At 47.3% G+C, this 17,014-nt stretch overlaps 1 protein-coding gene across 1 annotated transcript in view; it reads left to right on the plus strand.

The window, feature by feature from the left end:
- The window catches only part of GAK (cyclin G associated kinase), a 102,055-nt gene that overhangs the window by 7,502 nt on the left and 77,539 nt on the right, over positions 1-17,014 (plus strand). Inside the window, exons 2-3 of the mRNA XM_044269079.1 lie at positions 8,768-8,829; positions 10,080-10,139. Coding sequence (XP_044125014.1) covers positions 8,768-8,829; positions 10,080-10,139 — 122 coding nt within the window. The remainder of the gene's footprint in view (positions 1-8,767; positions 8,830-10,079; positions 10,140-17,014) is intronic.

Here is a 17,014-nt window from a genome sequence, read left to right on the forward strand (position 1 = left end):
GCCATCGCTGCACACCGTAAGGGGAGGGAGCCGGCAGCGCGTGCCGAGGAGAAAAAGCCCAACCAGCTCACTGCCATTCCGACTGAAGAGCTGACAGTTTCCCATTCTGGCTGATTGTGCTGTGTGAAATAATGAACCTGGTTCAGCTCGCTGAGACCACTGCGACCACCAATGATACATCGGTACCAGGGTGGGGTAAGAGGGGTCATTCCCTGACAGATTTTATTTTTAGTATTGCTCATGGGGTCATGTTTAGGTGTCTAAGGAGTCTTCCAGGAAGACCTCCAGAGCTAAAGAAAGGGGGTGTGCTATCTGTAAAAAGAAGCTAACCTCTGCATGGGCTAAATCCCTTTGTCAAGGATGTGTCAGCAAGTTAATGGAGTAGGAAGCTCCATATTTGATGAGCAGCATTAAACAGATGATCCAGGATGAGGTCAGAGAGTTGGTTAGCGGATTGATTAAATGCCGCCCCGGTAATTCTGCTCCTGCATCTAAAGATTCCCCCTCCAGTGACAGCGATATCCTTTCTGGTTTGGAGGAAGATGAGTGTCATCTGACGATTCGTCTGAGGACGAGGCTGCAGGAAAACCGCTGTTTCATGCTCAGAACACTAACTCCTAGTCAAGGCGGTTAGAGCTATTATGGGGTTGGTTGATCAAAGACCTTAACAATCAGTGCAATACTCTGTTTGATGGCCTAGGTCCTAGGAAGAGGAAAGTGTTTGATATACATTAAGGGCGGTAATCGCTAGAGAATAGAAAAGACCTGATAGGAAGTTTTTCGTTCCTTCCTCTGTTAAACGAAAATATCTGTTTGATGCAGAAGTCTTCGCCCCCTGGGATAGGGCTCCAAAAATAGATGCTCCCGTGGCTAAGATGTCCAGAAAAAATGCACTCCCCTTTGAAGATATGGGTTCGCTTAAAGACAGAAGGGCTGAGGTTTACAAAAAAAGTAAAATTGGAGGCCTCTGCAGCAGCTTTAAACCCGCTATTGCTGCCACCTCTGTTGCTAGGTCCTTAAAGGTTTGGATGAGGGAGTTAGGCCTCTTTCACACTTCAGTGTTTGGTCAGTGATTTCCATCAGTGATTTGTGAGCCAAAACCAGGTGCAACTCTAAACACAGAACAGGAGCAGATCTTTCCCTTCTACCTCATGTCTGTGGAGGCTCCACTTATGGTTTTGGCTCACAAATCACTGATGGAAATCACTGACCAAACACTGAAGTGTGAAAGAGGCCTTAGAGGCCCACAGTTGCTTACCTCCTTCCCCATTATAAACAATGCCCTAGATTTCTTGGCTGGTGCCTCTGCGGACTCCTTAAAGGGCTTCTGTCACCCCACTAAAGTGATTTTTTTTTTTTTTTTGGGCTAGTGAAATTAGTTATATTGCGATATATGACAATATAATTGTGTTACTTACTTTGATCCAGCAGTTTCTGCAAAAAACGAAGTTTTAATATATGTAAATTCGGTCTCTACCAGTGTTGATTCGGCGCAGGCGCTCTGAGATGAGGAGGCTCGTCTCCTCAGCACTCCCTCAGTGCGCCTGCGCCGATGACATCACCGAAATAGAAGACGTCATCGGCGCAGGCGCACGGAGGGAGTGCTGAGGAGACGAGCCTCCTCATCTCAGAGCGCCTGCGCCGAATCAACACTGGTAGAGACCGAATTTACATATATTAAAACTTCGTTTTTTGCAGAAACTGCTGGATCAAAGTAAGTAACACAATTATATTGTCATATATTGCAATATAACTAATTTCACTAGGCCAAAAAAAAAAAATCACTTTAGTGGGGTGACAGAAGCCCTTTAAGTTTCTCCGCTAGGGCTTCGGCCTGTAGGGCTATTTGGTTAAAGGGCTGGAATGGGGGCGAAGCTTTGCACTATCCTGTGTCAGGGTGAGTTTTTGTTTGGTCCCGCCCTTGACGACCTTCTAGAAAAGGCCTCCAACAAGAAAAAAGGCTTTCCCTCCACTAGTCAACCTCTCAGGAGGTCTTTCCGTCCGAGATTTAAGGGAAAGGAGAGAGCAAAGCAGTTGCCACAAAAAAATAAAATAAGGGGTTTCTTTTTTTTTTCCGGGCCAGATGCCTTAAAGAAACAGTCCCAATGACGCCAGGCCCCCTGTCAGAGGTCGTCTGTCTCTTTTTGCCCATCGGTGGCAAGAGATCTCTGACAGCAGATGGATGAACTCTGAAATAAGGGAAGGCCTCAGATTAAACTTTCAAAGCTTTCCAGAGGGGAGATTTATGGTCACAGATTACTGGTCAGATCCCACAAAGCAGTCAGCTATCATTGCAGAAGTATTCTCCCTAATAGAGAAGAGAGTGTTGATTAAGGTCCTAGAGCAGGAGGTGACAAAATGGTTTTACTCTCCCCTGTTTCTTGTCAAGAAACCAAATGGCTTGTTTCAGACCATAATAAACATAAAATGCTTAAACCAGCATCTGGTGTACGAGAGCTTTTATATGGAGTCCATCAGGTCAGCAGTAAGCAATCTTTCCCCGGACTGCTTTATGGCCACAGTGGACTTGAGGGATGCATATTACTATGCCCCTATCCATCCCAGCCATCAGATGTTTCTGAGGGTAGCAGTCCAATTAGGGAGGAAAGTTCTACATCTTCAGTTTCAGGCCTTACTCTTTTGACTTTCGCAGGCTCAGAGGGTGTTCACGAAGATTGTTTTAGAAATGATGGCCCACGTGAGGGAGAAAGAGTTAGTCATTACACCTTACCTGGACAACTTTCTTCTTGTGTCTGTCAGATTAGGCTCTTCAGAGACAGATTGCCTAGTTGAGGGAAGTTCTAGAAAAGCTAGGTTGGGAGATAAATCTAGAAAAGTCCAGTTTATGTCCAAGCCAGAGGTGCAGCTTCCTAGGGATGATTTTAGACTCCAGATCCCAGAGGTGTCTGTTACCCCTTCAGAAGGCCTTACTAATCAAGTCCAGGGTCCAACGGATTCACTTGCGCCCGTCTGTCACCCTAAGAGAAGCCATGTCTGTGTTGGGTCTCATGACGGCTGCGATTCCCAGGATAGAATGAGCCCAATATCATTCAAGAATTCTCCAGCATTAGATTCTACAGGAATGGGACAGATGTATTCTCTCTCTGGACTCGGAAATCTCTCTATCACCTCGGACTCTGAGCTCCTTGAGGTGGTGGATGGATTTAGAGAATCCACAAAGATGAGTCCCGTGGATCAGAGAAGCGGTTCTTCCTTTAACAATGGATGCGAGTCCATCCGGTTGGAGAGCCCATGTGGAGTCCCTTCTGTTGCAGGTAAGCTGGGACAGCAGAGCTTTATCCCAGTCTCACAATTTCAGGAAGTTAAATGTGATCAGGTTAGCCCTGGTACAGAGTCTTCCCGTTATCAGGCGCAGAAATGTAAAGATCTACTCTGACAACACGACAGCTGTAGCCTATGTCAATCTGCAGGGAGGTACAAGGGCTCAGGGCCTCATGTCTCTCACCCACCAGATAAGATAATCAGTCTGGCAGAAGCTTCTCTATCATCTTTTTCTGCGGTGCATCTAAAGGGCTTGGACAATGTGAAGGCGGACTTCCTCAGTCATCATCATCTAAGCCAGGGAGAGTGGTCCCTAGATCAAAAGGTTTTCAACCAGGTCACAGCATTCCGGAGATAGATCTCTTTGCCACCAGATCGAACAGAAAGGTAGAGGTTTTCTATTCCCTATCTCCAGGGGAATATCCGAGAGCAGTGGGCACATTGGTTCAATCTTGGAGGCAGGGCCTTCTCTATTCCTTTCCCCCTTAAAAATGTTACAGAGGGTTCTCAAAAAGATCAGAGAGGAGGTAGCCACTGTTATAGTTATAGCCCCCTTCTGTCCGAGAAGAGTTTGGTTCTCCTGGCTCCGCAGGATGTCAATAGCAACCCCATGGGTTCTTCTGGAGTCTCAGGGTCCAATCTTTCACCCAGAAGTAAGAAATCTACATCTGACTGCTTGGCTCTTAATTAAAAAAAAATGGCTGCACAACATTTCACATACCCATTTCTCAGCTCTATTGTTTGTATCGTTCTAAATTAAAGTGATATTATACCTAGGGTTGTTTTATATGCCCAAATTTTGTTTCTGTCTCGATACCATAAAAAAGTATTGCGATACTTTTTTACCATTAGATACCATGCAAAAAAAATTAAATGCCCAAAAAAGCCGCTTGCGTTCTGCATTTTATGGAACGTCCGGTCCATAATCGAACAGTCCTATCCTATTTTTTGCGGGGACAAGTTAACTAAAAAAAAAAAATGTCGAATCGCACGGTTTTTATTTATTTATTCTGTTATGGCGTTCACCGCATAGGAGATTTAAAAAATAAATACAATTTTTATAGTTTGGACTTTTCGGACGTGGCGATATGTAATATGTTTATTTATTGTTTATATATTTTATATGTAAAATTGGGAAAGGGGATGATTTATACTTAATAGTCTGGTGTGTTTAAAAAAAAAATATATTATTTAATAACTCCCCCCCCCCCCCCCCCCCCTTAGGGGCTAGAACCTGGGATCTTTTCATCCCTTGTCCTATTCACCCTAATAGATCTCTATTAGGGTGAATCGGATCTTGCACTCCCCCTGCTGTCCACCTGCATAGTGCACACAGCAGCATGGAGCTGACTATGGTAGCCAGGGCTTCAGTAGCGTCCTGGCTGCCATGGTAACTGATCAGAGCCCCAGGATTACACTGCTGAGGCTCCGATCAGGAGCTGCCACTGCACCACCAATGAGAGGAGGTGAGGGGACTCTGTGGCAACTGCCAGCAATGATTTTAGTACTGGGGGGCGCACTGCGCCTCCAATGACTTAATACTGGAGAAAGGGAGAGCGCACTGCACCACCGATGATTTTTATACTGGGAAGGGGGAGGGCACTGCGCAACCAATGATAATTAACTTTTAATACAAATGCAGCCGGCGGCAGAAAAACATTGCCGGCACCCGACCTCTGACAGAGAGCTGCGAAGCTGCGATCAGCGGCAGTTAAACCTTCAGGTGTGGCACCGAAGGAAGCAGTGCCCCGTCAGAGGTCGGGGGCCGGCAATGTGTTTCTGCCGCCGGCTGTATTTGTAATATATTAAGTGATCATTGGTGGCGCAGTGCACCCTCCCCTCCTCTTCATTCCCATTGGTTGCAGTGGCACAGGGGGGAGGGAGAGACTGCTTCCTTCTTCCCTGTGCTGCTGAATGAACATGGCTGCGCTGAGAGCAGCGCGATCCATGTTCTCTGATACTAGATTGTGCAGTAACACAGCCTAGTATCGATAAAAGGCAAATCCCGGTATCGTATTGATTGGGTATCGAAAATTCGATACCCGAAATAACCCTAATTATAGCTACTATAAATGGAAAAATAGAAGCTCGTTGCGCACATTTTTGATCCAACGTGTCGGAGCCCATCTACCAGGCATCAAGGTGGCTTCCGAGGGAGATTTTAAAAAGAGGCCTTTCTGAAGAGGTGGCTAACACTCTGTTGGTCATTCGAAAGAGGGTTACTTCTGAGATCTATCAGAGTTTGGAAGGCCTTTTTCAGATTCGCCAATAGACCTGTGGATGTGTTAGAGGTTCCTGACATTCCGCTCATGCTAGAATTCTTACAGGAAGGTTGGAAGAAAAGACTCAAGCTTAGTACTTTTAAGGTCCAGATATCTGCTTTAAGTGTCTTATTTTAGTTTAGACTAACAGAACATCCCTGGGTCAAGAGGATTGTTACAGCTGTGTCCAAGTTATCCCTGGTCCCAAAATTTAAAACCCCTCCTTGGGATTTAAACTTGGTCCTCTCTGCTCTCTCTTCTGTCCCCTTTGAGCCGATTGATAATATGTCCCCAAAGATGCTCTCCCTAAAGCTTGCTTTCCTGATTGTCATTACCTCGGCTAGAAGTATTGGTGAGATCACTGTGCTCTCTGCTGATTTCCCCCCTTCCCCCTATTTGGTTATCTTTGAGGATCAGGTAGTGATTTCTCCTGATCCTTCTTTTTTTACCAAAAGTCTCTTCTCATTTTCACCGTTCTCAGGAGATAGTGTTATCTTCTTTCTGTGCCTCACCTAAGAATGAAAAATAATCCATTGCCTAGATCAGGCGTGCACAACCTGCGCGGCCCTTGATACCATTCTATGCAGCCCCCAACCATCTGGTAACAGACGTCTGTCTTGTGGCTGCTCACATGCATTTTTCATTTATTCTCCCATTAGATGGGAGTCCTGGAGGTATAACTAGACATTTATGATATATACTGTGTGTACAATACGCAATAAATACAGTATTTCACTTGTTAATACCCCTTTAACTTTTATTTTCGGCCCTTGTTATTCCTTCAGTTTGACAATGTGGCCCCCACCCAGAAAACGTTGTGCACCCCTGGCCTAGATGTTAGGAGGTGTATTTACAATATCTGAAGGTCACTCAGCCTTGGAGGGCCTCCTCTCGTCTTTTATTTCAGGGAGCTAGGAAGGGTTCTGCTGCCTCTTCTCAGACTATTGCTAGGTGGATCAGGCAGGCCATTTCCTTAGCTTATTCTCCAAAGGGAGTAGTTCCGCCCTCTGGGTTTGGGGCTCAATCTACAAGAACAGTCTCCACATCATGGGCAGAGAGAGCTTCAATTGAGCAGATTTGTATGGCAGCTACCTGGAGTTCTCCTCATACTTTTCTTTTTTAGGCACTAGACTACAGCTACCTTCTAATAAAGGTCTTTCCTTTGGCCGTAAGGTGCTGCAGGCTAGGTTTCTTGCCTATTCTCCAGGGGTGCTGTCATAGGCTCAAAGAAAAACTATTACCGGTAAGTGTAATCCTATATTTATTGATACTTAAAGGAGTCTACTGGCGCACTGAGGGGCCGGCCAGAGCCCTTGGAGCACCAGCTAGTCCCTCCCCCCTTCCCCTAGATTGACAGGGTGAAGCACCTCCTCTAGCCCTCTCTTCTTTGGGTCTCTGCACTTGCTCAGTTGCTAAGCCTTTTTAGAAACAGTCCACTTTTCCTGCTGTGTTCTTATGGTGAAGAAGCCTGGTCGCGGAGGGAATCTGAACTTGGGGCAGTGCCCCATTGTCTTTTGAGGGGATTTTTACAAGCAATGGCTTTCATCATATTTTTGCACAGACCATTTATATTAACCCCTTACTGACCCTGCGATTTTTCAATTTAATTAAAAATTTTTCTGTTCACACAGGCGTGTGAAGGACAAGTTGTACTTTCTAATGGCACTGTTTACTTTTGCATACAATTTAGTGGGAAGCTGGAAAAAATTTCCAAATGGGATGGAATTGGGATAAACATGATTCTGCCACAGTTTTGGAGGTTTTATTTTTAGTGTTCCCTAGGCAGTAAAACTGACCCATTACCCTCATTTGTGGGTTAGTACAATTACAGCTATACCAATTTATATAACTTTTCTTGTTTTAATACTTAAAAAGTACTTCTGAAAAAAAAAAATATCTTTTCTTTGCATCTCCATATTCTAACCCCCCATAAGTTTTATATAGTTATGTCTGCAGCCTGAGGTGGCCATAGCAACTGAATGGCTCCCCTGATCTTGGCTGTGGTTTCTTGCTGAGATGCCATGGTCGCAGTTGACTATGTCATCTGAGGGGTTAAATGTCTGTAATTTGACATTATCGCTGTTCACTGACATTGCCTTCAGGTGTCTTCTGTGTAAAACAGCAGAAACCCTGCAGCAATGGCGCCAGCTTATGGTCACTTGAGGGCTATGTAATCAGAGTCCCTCCTCATATCTCTGTACAACTATGTTTAAAGGTCTCTTGTAAATAGTACAATTGTTGCTTTAATGCTGCTTGTATAATTCCAGAGAACCCCCTTAATCTCTTTAAACATTACGCACACCACAAAGTACCTGTAAATGTATGGAGCAGGCTCGCAAACTGAGCCTGCTCCATACGCGGTGGATACCAGCAGTGTAATGCAGCTGGCACCCGGCTGCAATGACTGGGGTCAGCGATAGCCCTGATCCTGCTCTATTAACCCCTTGGTGCCGCAGTCAATAATAAGTGTCATCTGAGCAGTTACAAAGAGGCAGTTACAAAGAGGGAGAGGGGGTCCCAGCGGTAGGACCTCACCGATCTGTTATCCCCTATCCTATAGATAGGGGATAACTTAATCTAACCAGATTAAACACTAAAAATGTAAACATAATTGGTATTGCCGCATCTGAAAATGTTTGAACTATTAAAGGGGTTTTCCGAGACTTTAATACTGATGACCTATCCTCTGGCGGGATCTCCGCCAATCAGCTGTTTGAGAAGGCAGCGCTGCCTTCTCTGATTTTCCTAGGCCAGTGACGTCAGGTTCATTGATCACGTGGCCTAGGTGCAGCTTAGCCCCATTAAAGTGAATGGGGCTGAGCTAGGTACCAAGCACTGTCGCTGTACAATGTATGGCGCTGCGCTTGGTGAGCACGGAGAAGGCCATGGTGCTCACAGGAGCACCACTGCCTTCTTAAAACAGCTGATCTGTGGGTTTCCCTGGTGTTGGACTCCACTGATCAGATACTGATGACCGATCCAGAGGATAACCCTTTTAACATAAAGGAAATATTGCTGAAAATTGATGACAGTCGTGTAAATTAAAAAAAAGTTTGGGTCTTGGAAGGCGGGGAGGAAAAAACAAAAGTAAAAAAATTAAAAAATACGGTGTCCTGAAAGAGGTAAAGGGGTTCTACACTACTACAAAATGGTGCCAGTTACACTGGAGTCACAGAAGCGTGCATACAGTTTGCTGATTTATTTTATTTTATTTGTTATTGAAGGTGGATTTGCGTTTGTCTATGAAGCTCAGGATCTAGGCTCTGGGAAAGACTATGCACTGAAGGTAATGAGTATGTTGACTGCATACTGTTGTACTTGATGCCACTGTTGAAGTATTGCTCTTTTTGGAAACTACTATAAGGATCAGATGCAGATCAGATGCAGACCAAAAATATGGTCGTGTGAATGCTCCCTTAGTCTTTTCAGTTCAGTTTACCATGAACTTTGGGACACATTTAGGCTACTTTCACACTTGCGTTTGGGGCTCCGCTTGTGAGTTCCGTTTAAAGGCTCTCACAAGCGGCCCCGAACGGATCCGTACGGCCCCAATGCATTCTGAGTGGATGCGGATCCGCTCAGAATGCATCAGTATGGCTCCGTTTGTCCTCCGCTCAGCAGACGGACACCCGAACGCTGCTTGCAGCGTTCGGGTGGCCGCGCGGAGGCGTGCGGATCCGTCCAGACTTACAATGTAAGTCAATGGGGACGGATCCGTTTGAAGTTGACACAATATGGCTCAATTTCAAACGGATCCGTCCCCAATTGACTTTCAATGTAAGTCTAAACGGATCCGTCTGACTTATCATTACTTATTTTTTGTTCATGGTAATGCAAACTGATCCGTTCTGAACGGATCTAAGCGTTTGCATTATAGGTCCGGATCCGTCTGTGCAGATACCAGACGGATCCGCACCTAAACGCAGGTGTGAAAGTAGCCTTATTGTGCTTCTGCTTCCAGGAAGGTTGGTAGTAGGGATGTTCTAGAGAATCTCTTCATAATGGTAGTGCCTTGCTTGTTAGCAATGGGTTTGTTAAAGAAAAATCCTCAATTGCAGCCCATAGTTAAACCTGAACCCTGCCAATCCAGATTAGTCTTAACTTTATCACAGCTGCCAGTTGAGTTCTAGAAAACGTATATGTCAAACGGATGCGATACAGTGGCATCCATCACCATAGAGTTCCATTGTGAAAAAAAGTACACGTTAACATATAATGTACAGATTGCCAGATTCTGCAGGATGGAAAAGTATACTTTACTGCACTTTTGCATCCTTCTTTTTTTTTTTTTTTTGTCCCCAAACGTTTACCGTACGTTGAACATAGGGTAAAAACGTAACGTGAACCCAGAAAGGTGAGTGGTGTCAAGCAGCAGGTAGAGCTCTACAACCGCAGGTAGTACTGGTGATGGTCTCCAGTATATCCAGGATTGTATAGACTTCAGAAATCATACATTCTAAATATTCTACCAATCTTTAATCATGTGCAAGCCTGATTTATCTTTAGCTGAGAGTCATGTTTCTTGTTCATTTTCAGAGATTGCTGTCCAACGAAGAAGAAAAGAATAAAGCAATTATTCAGGAGATATGCTTCATGGTATCCTTTTAATACTTGTGAACCAAAGTAAGACCACAGCACTCGTCCACTAATGGCTTTTGTGGGTGCACGTCCCAAGTTGATTCCTTCCACCACAGAAATCTATATATATCAATCCTATTGAGTTTGAGACGGCACGCCAAAGGAGTGATATTGAAAAGTTCAGTTTTTATTCATTCAAATTTCAACACCAGTTTTCTACATTTCTTACAATGTTTCTGGCCCCATTTTGGTGCCCTTCTTCAGGCTGTGTCTGAGGGAGTTCAAATCCACGGCGTGCATGATATCCTTTTAATACCTGGCACCTCTAATGCTTTTTGAGTTGTATTGCTAGGTTTGGGGGATTTTTGCAGGGCATCAAATGACTATTGCACAGTCCCTGAGAAAATAACTTCTAATTTAAGGGGTTCACCATAGGCCTAGATAGCAGCGGACCGGACCCCCACAGATCAGATATTGATGACCTATCCTGAGGATAGATCAATAGTAAAAGCCAGGACAACCCCTTTAATATGTAAATAAGTTGTCGGTGCGCCTAGTGGCATGTTCGAGCAGTTTGGTGCATTAAATGGTGGCATTTTAAAATACAACTCGCTTTGCAAAAAAAGGCAAGGCCTGATACAGCCCTGTTGAAAGTAAGATAAAAAAAAAAATTGGAAAGCAAGGATGAAATAAAGTACTAACAATATAAGAAAAAGGGAGCTCACTGGACTGTAACATTCTAGTTGGATACCGGGGCACAATGTCTCTGGGTACACAAACCAGCACGATTGCAGTGAACCTATACAATGGCTATGGCTCTCAAGTATACAGCACCAAAGATATCTAAATCTTTTATTTCTGCCAAAATGCAATAAGGGAGGATATATTCATATTGTAAAAACACAATAAAAACTGTCTAAAATAATAGCACAATAAAATCTGTCTAAGGCCTCGTGCACACAACAGTATTTTTTCACGGTCCGCAAAACTGGGTTCCGTTGTTCCGTGATCCGTGTCCGTTTTTTCTTCCGTGTGTCTTCTGTGATTTTTGGAGGATCACCAGACATGAACGATCCGGATGCGGAGCCAAACGGATCCGTCCTGACTTACAATGCAAGTCAATGGAGACAGATACATTTGGCGTTGACACAATATGGTGCAATTGCAAACGGATCCGTCCCCCATTGACTTTCAATGTAAAGTCAGGAGTCCCTATCGGAGTTTTCTCCAATCCGATGGTATATTTTAACTTGAAGCGTCCCCATCACCATAGGAACGCCTATATGTTAGAATATACCATCGGATTTGAGTTACATCGTGAAAACTCATATCCGACAGTATATTCTAACACAGAGGCGTTCCCATGGTGATGGGGACGCTTCAAGTTAGAATATACTAAAAACTGTGTACATGACTGCCCCCTGCTGCCTGGCAGCATCCGATCTCTTACAGGGGGCTGTGATCCGCGCAATTAACCCCTCAGGTGCCGCACCTGAGGGGTTAATTGAGCGTATCATAGCCCCCTGTAAGAGATCAGGGGCTGCCAGGCAGCAGGGGGCAGACCCCCCTCTCTCCCCAGTTTTAAATTCATTGGTGGCCAGTGCGGCCTTCCCTCCCTCCCTCTTCTGTATTAATTTCATTGGTGGCCAGTGCGGCCTCCCCCCCCCATCATTGGTGGCGGCGGAGAGTTCCGATCGGAGACCCAGTTTAATCGCTGGGGCTCCAATCGGTAACCATGGCAACCAGGACTCTACTGCAGTCCTGGCTGCCATGGTTACTTAGCAATATTAGAAGAATTATACTCACCTGCTGCGCTGTCTGTGACCGACCGGGCGCTCCTCCTACTGGTAAGTGACAGGTCTGTGCGGTGCATTGTTTAAAGCACAGATATGTCACTTACCAGTAGGAGGAGCGCCCGGCCGGTCACAGACAGTGCAGCAGGTAAGTATAATTCTTCTAATATTGCTGAGTAACCATGTCAGCCAGGACTGCAGTAGCGTCCTGGTTGCCATGGTTACCGATCGGAGCCCCAGCGATTAAACTGGGACTCCGATCGGAACTCTCCGCTGCCACCAATGATGGGGGGGGGGCCGCACTGGCCACCAATGACATTAATACAGTAGAGGGGGGGGTCTGCTGCCTGGCAAGCCCTGATCTCTTACAGGGGCCTATGATAAGCACAATTAACCCCTCAGGTGCAGCAGGGGGCAGTCATGTACACAGTTCGTAGTATATTCTAACTTGAAGCGTCCCCATCACTATGGGAACGCCTCTGTGTTAGAATATACTGTCGGATCTGAGTTTTCACGAAAAATCTTTTATGCAGACGGATCTTTGGATCCGTCTGTATGAAAGTAGCCTACTGACGCGGATGACAATCTTGTGTGCATCCGTGTTTTTTCACGGACCGATTGACTTGCATGGGTCCGCGAACCGCTGTTCTATTTTTTTTGACGGACAGGAAACACGGATCACGGACGCAGATGAACAACGGTGCATTTTCCTAATTTTCAACTGACCCATTGAAAGTCAATAGGTCCACAGAAAATCACGGAAAACGGAACAACGGACACGGATGCACACAACGGTCGTGTGCATGAGTCCTAAGGGGCTGTTGCGGTCATTAAATGACAGTGTCCACACTGTGAGTTCAACCATCCAAGGTTGACTGCATAGGGGTCATGTGCAGCCTTATGGACTATTTGCAACTCTCATGCTAGGAATATTCAATCCTAATCGCAGATGTCTGTATACAGCAGCAGGTCACTCTGACAAACAGGATCAGTAGGAATAAAGTACATACAATACACAGCGCCAAACCGTTTCTCATCACACCGAGGCTTCTGCTGATATCCGTGTTTGAGCTTGTGGAGGGCTGATTCCCATTCTCTACACTTGGCAGAGTTCCGGGTAATTACAGTGCCGTGCATTCTTGCTGCTTATTGTCTTGGCATCTCTGCACTACTTGGAGGGCTGTTCTACAGTATTGGTCGCAGTTGTGTTTAAAAAGTCGCAAGCACTTTTTTTTTTTTCACCAGAGGACTGGAGAAGAGAGATGATGAGTCTCCCCCAATGCGGGTCAAAATTGTAAAAATGGCCTAACAGACTTTTTTTTTTAAATATTTTTATTTTAATTTTTTTATTCTTCAGAAAGGCAAATGTTTAGCATATTTTTTTTTAACTGATCATTATCCTTAACCTTTTCACTCCTGGAGGCTTTTAAACAAAATAAATTTATAGAATTTTTTTTTTTATTTTGTATTTTCGTTTTGCTCTCCCTGCCTTCCCAGAGCCATAACTTTTTTATTGTCTGTACACATAGCCATATGAGGGCTTATTTTTTGCGGGACAAGTTGTACTTTCCAATGCCACAATTTCATATTGCATATGATGAAGTGTGAAGCGGTAAAAAATTCCAAATGGGTTGAAATAAAAATAAATAAAATAAAAAAGCAATTCCACCACAGTTTTAAGTTTTTTTTTATTTGCGACATTCGATGTGCGATAAAACTGGCCAGTTACTTTTATTCTACAAGTCAGTGTGAATCCGGCGATACCTTTTATATGTATAGTTTTTCTTGCGTTTTTGATAGTAACATAAAAATTTAAAAGTGGGGGGAAAAAAATGTTTTCTCGCCCAGTTTCCTTGGGGGACACAGAAGACCTTGGGTATAGCTCATCTCCATAGGAGGCGTGACACTAAGTGAAAACTGTTAAGCCCCTCCTCCACAGCTATACCCTCAGCCTGGAGAGAGAGACTGCCAGTTTTTGCTTAGTGTCCAAGGAGGCAAGACACTCCCTGCTACTGCAGGGCTGTTTTCCCCTTGTTTTAAATTTTGATTTTTACTTTTTTCTTTTCTTTTTGTTCCAGATCATCAGGGACAACAGAGACGCACTAGACCTCTCTGTTTCTCCCGGGGTCGAGCTGCGCCAGTGCCGGTCATCCGCACTGCTGCCTCCCCCACAGAAGGCAAGGTGGATCAGGGCAGCCCAGCTCCCCTACATCCCGCCAGCACAAGGGTCGCCCGCACGCCAAGTCCCTCTTCCAGCGTCCTGCCACTACGGTGCCAGTAGCTGAAGGGGCGACCCTGCTGGAACGGACCGAGGGTGAAGACGGCTATGGTGAGAGATTGGCTTCTCCAGCCCTACGTCCCCCCCCTCACCCCTCACCCCACCCCGGTCTCCTGCGTGCCTGACTCCCATACTGACAGGGCCTCTGGACCCTTTTGTCCCTGCTAGCCCTAGGCTGGCCCCTGGCTGCCACAGGGCGACATTTTGCTCCCATAGGACATGGCACCCTTCTTCCTGCAAGAAGAATGCCTGGGGAGCTGCAGACCTAGCTGCCCCTGACGTAGGGGTTAGGCAGGATTCCCACCCTCACAGACCCGGTCTCAGGGTCCCCCTCCCTCTTACCGGCCACTGCTTCAGGGCCACAGGGCCCGCGCCTTGCTGCCCCTGGTTCATCACGGGCTCCGGTCCGGTCAGCACTAATATTCCGGTGCGGCCGGGCGCCGCAAAAGATTTTAGGTTCCGCGGCTCCCGCGGCGGTCCGCCATTCCAGGCCTCCTTACTTCCGGCAGGCGGGGTGGGCTCCCGCGGCCAGCGAGCCACCATTCCAGTCCTGTCTCTCCGGCCGGCCGGGTGGGCTCCCGCGCCGGCGAACCGCCATTCCGGGCCCCTATCTCTTCTGGCCGGCGGGGTGGGCTCCCGCGGCCGGCATTGGGCTATGCCCAGCAGGTGGCGGTCGGCGGGGCTCCGCTACTTGGTCCCAGGCTTCGGCCTGCTGTGCCGCAATCCCGACCGGCCCGCGGGGTGGGCTCCCGCGGCCGGTTTGAAGCGCCGTTCCGCCCCAGGTCCCGGCGGTATGACGGGCCGGGGGCCGCAATTTAGCCCCCGGCTTCGCGGCCTACTAGGCCGCAATCTTCCGGTCTCTGGTGGAGGGGGCGGGAACTTCTCCAGGCGCGAATTTTCCCGCCTGGAGGTTCCTCCGCCCCCAGGGGATCGCACGCCGCCCTCCAGGCCGGATCCCTGTTAACCCTTTGGGTGCAGGCCGGCTCCCAAAATTGGGTCTGTATAGTTGGCCCCCATTTTTTTCTCAGGGCCCCTATATGGTGGCTCCCCTTTAGCCTCAGAGGCTGAGTTGGAAAAAAATAAAAATAAAAAAAAATATGAAATAAAAATAATAGATCATGATTTCTATTGGGCTGCGCTTGACGCTGCAGCCTCATCAGTAATGCTGCATGTCTGCATGACCTCCTTCCACAGGCGGCATGGTGTTGCGCTCCCAGCCTGCGTCGCTGCTAGGGCATTTCCCCTTTTAGGCGTTTTTCTTGCCTCTTCCAGGATACGGCGCTGGCCAAGTGCATTCGGCCCTCTGTAGGCAGCATTCATCGTCTCTCCAGTTATGGTGCCTGCCATGTGCATTCCCCCCCCCCCCTCCTAGGCGGGCTGCTGCACTCTCCCTGGCTGGCCATGTGCATGACCCCCTTCTTGGGCGGAATGCTGCACCTTCACCGGATACGGTGCTGGCCTTCTGCACGACCCCCTTCCATAGGTGGAACGCTGCACTCTCTGGATTTGCTGCCGGCCATGTGCGTGACCCCCTTCCGTGGGCGGAACGCTGCACTCACTGGATTCGCTGCCGGCCATGTGCGTGACCCCCTTCCTGGGCGGAACGCAGCACTCTCACTGGATCTGATGCCGATCATGTGCATCCCCCCTTTTTTAGGCGGGATACTGCACTTTCACCGGATACGGTACTGGCTGTGTGCACGACCCCCTTCCAGGCGGCGCTGATGTGCTATGATGTACTTATGTACTATGTTATTATGCTGCACTCTCGCTGATGTGCTATGATGTACTTATGTACTATGTTATTGTGCTGCACTCTCACTGATTGCGCTGCCGGCCTTTTCTTAGGCGGTATGCTGCACTCTCATTGGATTCCCTGCCGGCCTTAGGTATGCCTCCTTCCCTCAGACAGCATACATACATCCCTCTGTCTTTGGGTGTTTCCTCGCAGGTACGTTGCTGGCCACGTGCATGTACCCCATACATGGCAGGGTGCTTGCACTCTCGCTGGATCCGCTGTCGGCCATGGGCATGACTCCTCTTCCGTAGGCAGTGTACGCACTCTTGCTGGATTCGCTGCCAGCCAGGGGCATGCCTTCCTTCCTCAGGCGACATGCACGCGTTCTTAGTGACTGTGGTTGTCTCTCGCCAGTACGTTGCTGGCCATGTGTATGACTCCCATGCATGGCGGTGTGCTCGCACTCTCCCTGGAGGAGATGCTGGCCATGTGCTTTACCCCCTTTTTCTGGGCGGTGTGCTACACTCACCGGATACATTGCTGGCCATGAGAATGGCCCTCTATCATGGGTGGAACGCTTGCACTTCCATTGGATACGGTGCTGGCCTTGTGCGTGACCACTTCTCACTTCAAGGGCAGAATTTGGCACGCTCCTGGGATTCACGGCTGTCCTTATGTGGCTGGGCTGGACTTGTACATGTCCCCATTCATTGGCAGAGTAGTTACTCTCTCGCTGAGTTCAGTGTTGGGTGTATTATTGCACACTCATTTAATGCTAGGATACCCTGTGCATGTTCCCCTTTCACTAGATGGACCTCCTGCATTCCTGCTGGTTTATAGGGTATGTCCTGCTTCTCTGAAGTAGGTTCGGCCTTAGGCATCACTCCCTTTTGGGACCGGTCTTTGCACTCTTGCCAACTGTAGTTGGCCAGGTACAATTTCCCCCCTTTCGGGGTGGACTGATTGCGTTCCGTCGCATGCTATACTGGTTTTGTGCATAGCTCCCTTTCAGGTTGCACTTTGCGATTCCGTACATGCTGTGGCGCTCTGGGACGAGCCCCCCTTTTTTCTAGGTGGGTTGGCC

Source organism: Bufo gargarizans, chromosome 1 (assembly GCF_014858855.1).
Source record: "Bufo gargarizans isolate SCDJY-AF-19 chromosome 1, ASM1485885v1, whole genome shotgun sequence".
NCBI lineage: Eukaryota > Metazoa > Chordata > Amphibia > Anura > Bufonidae > Bufo > Bufo gargarizans.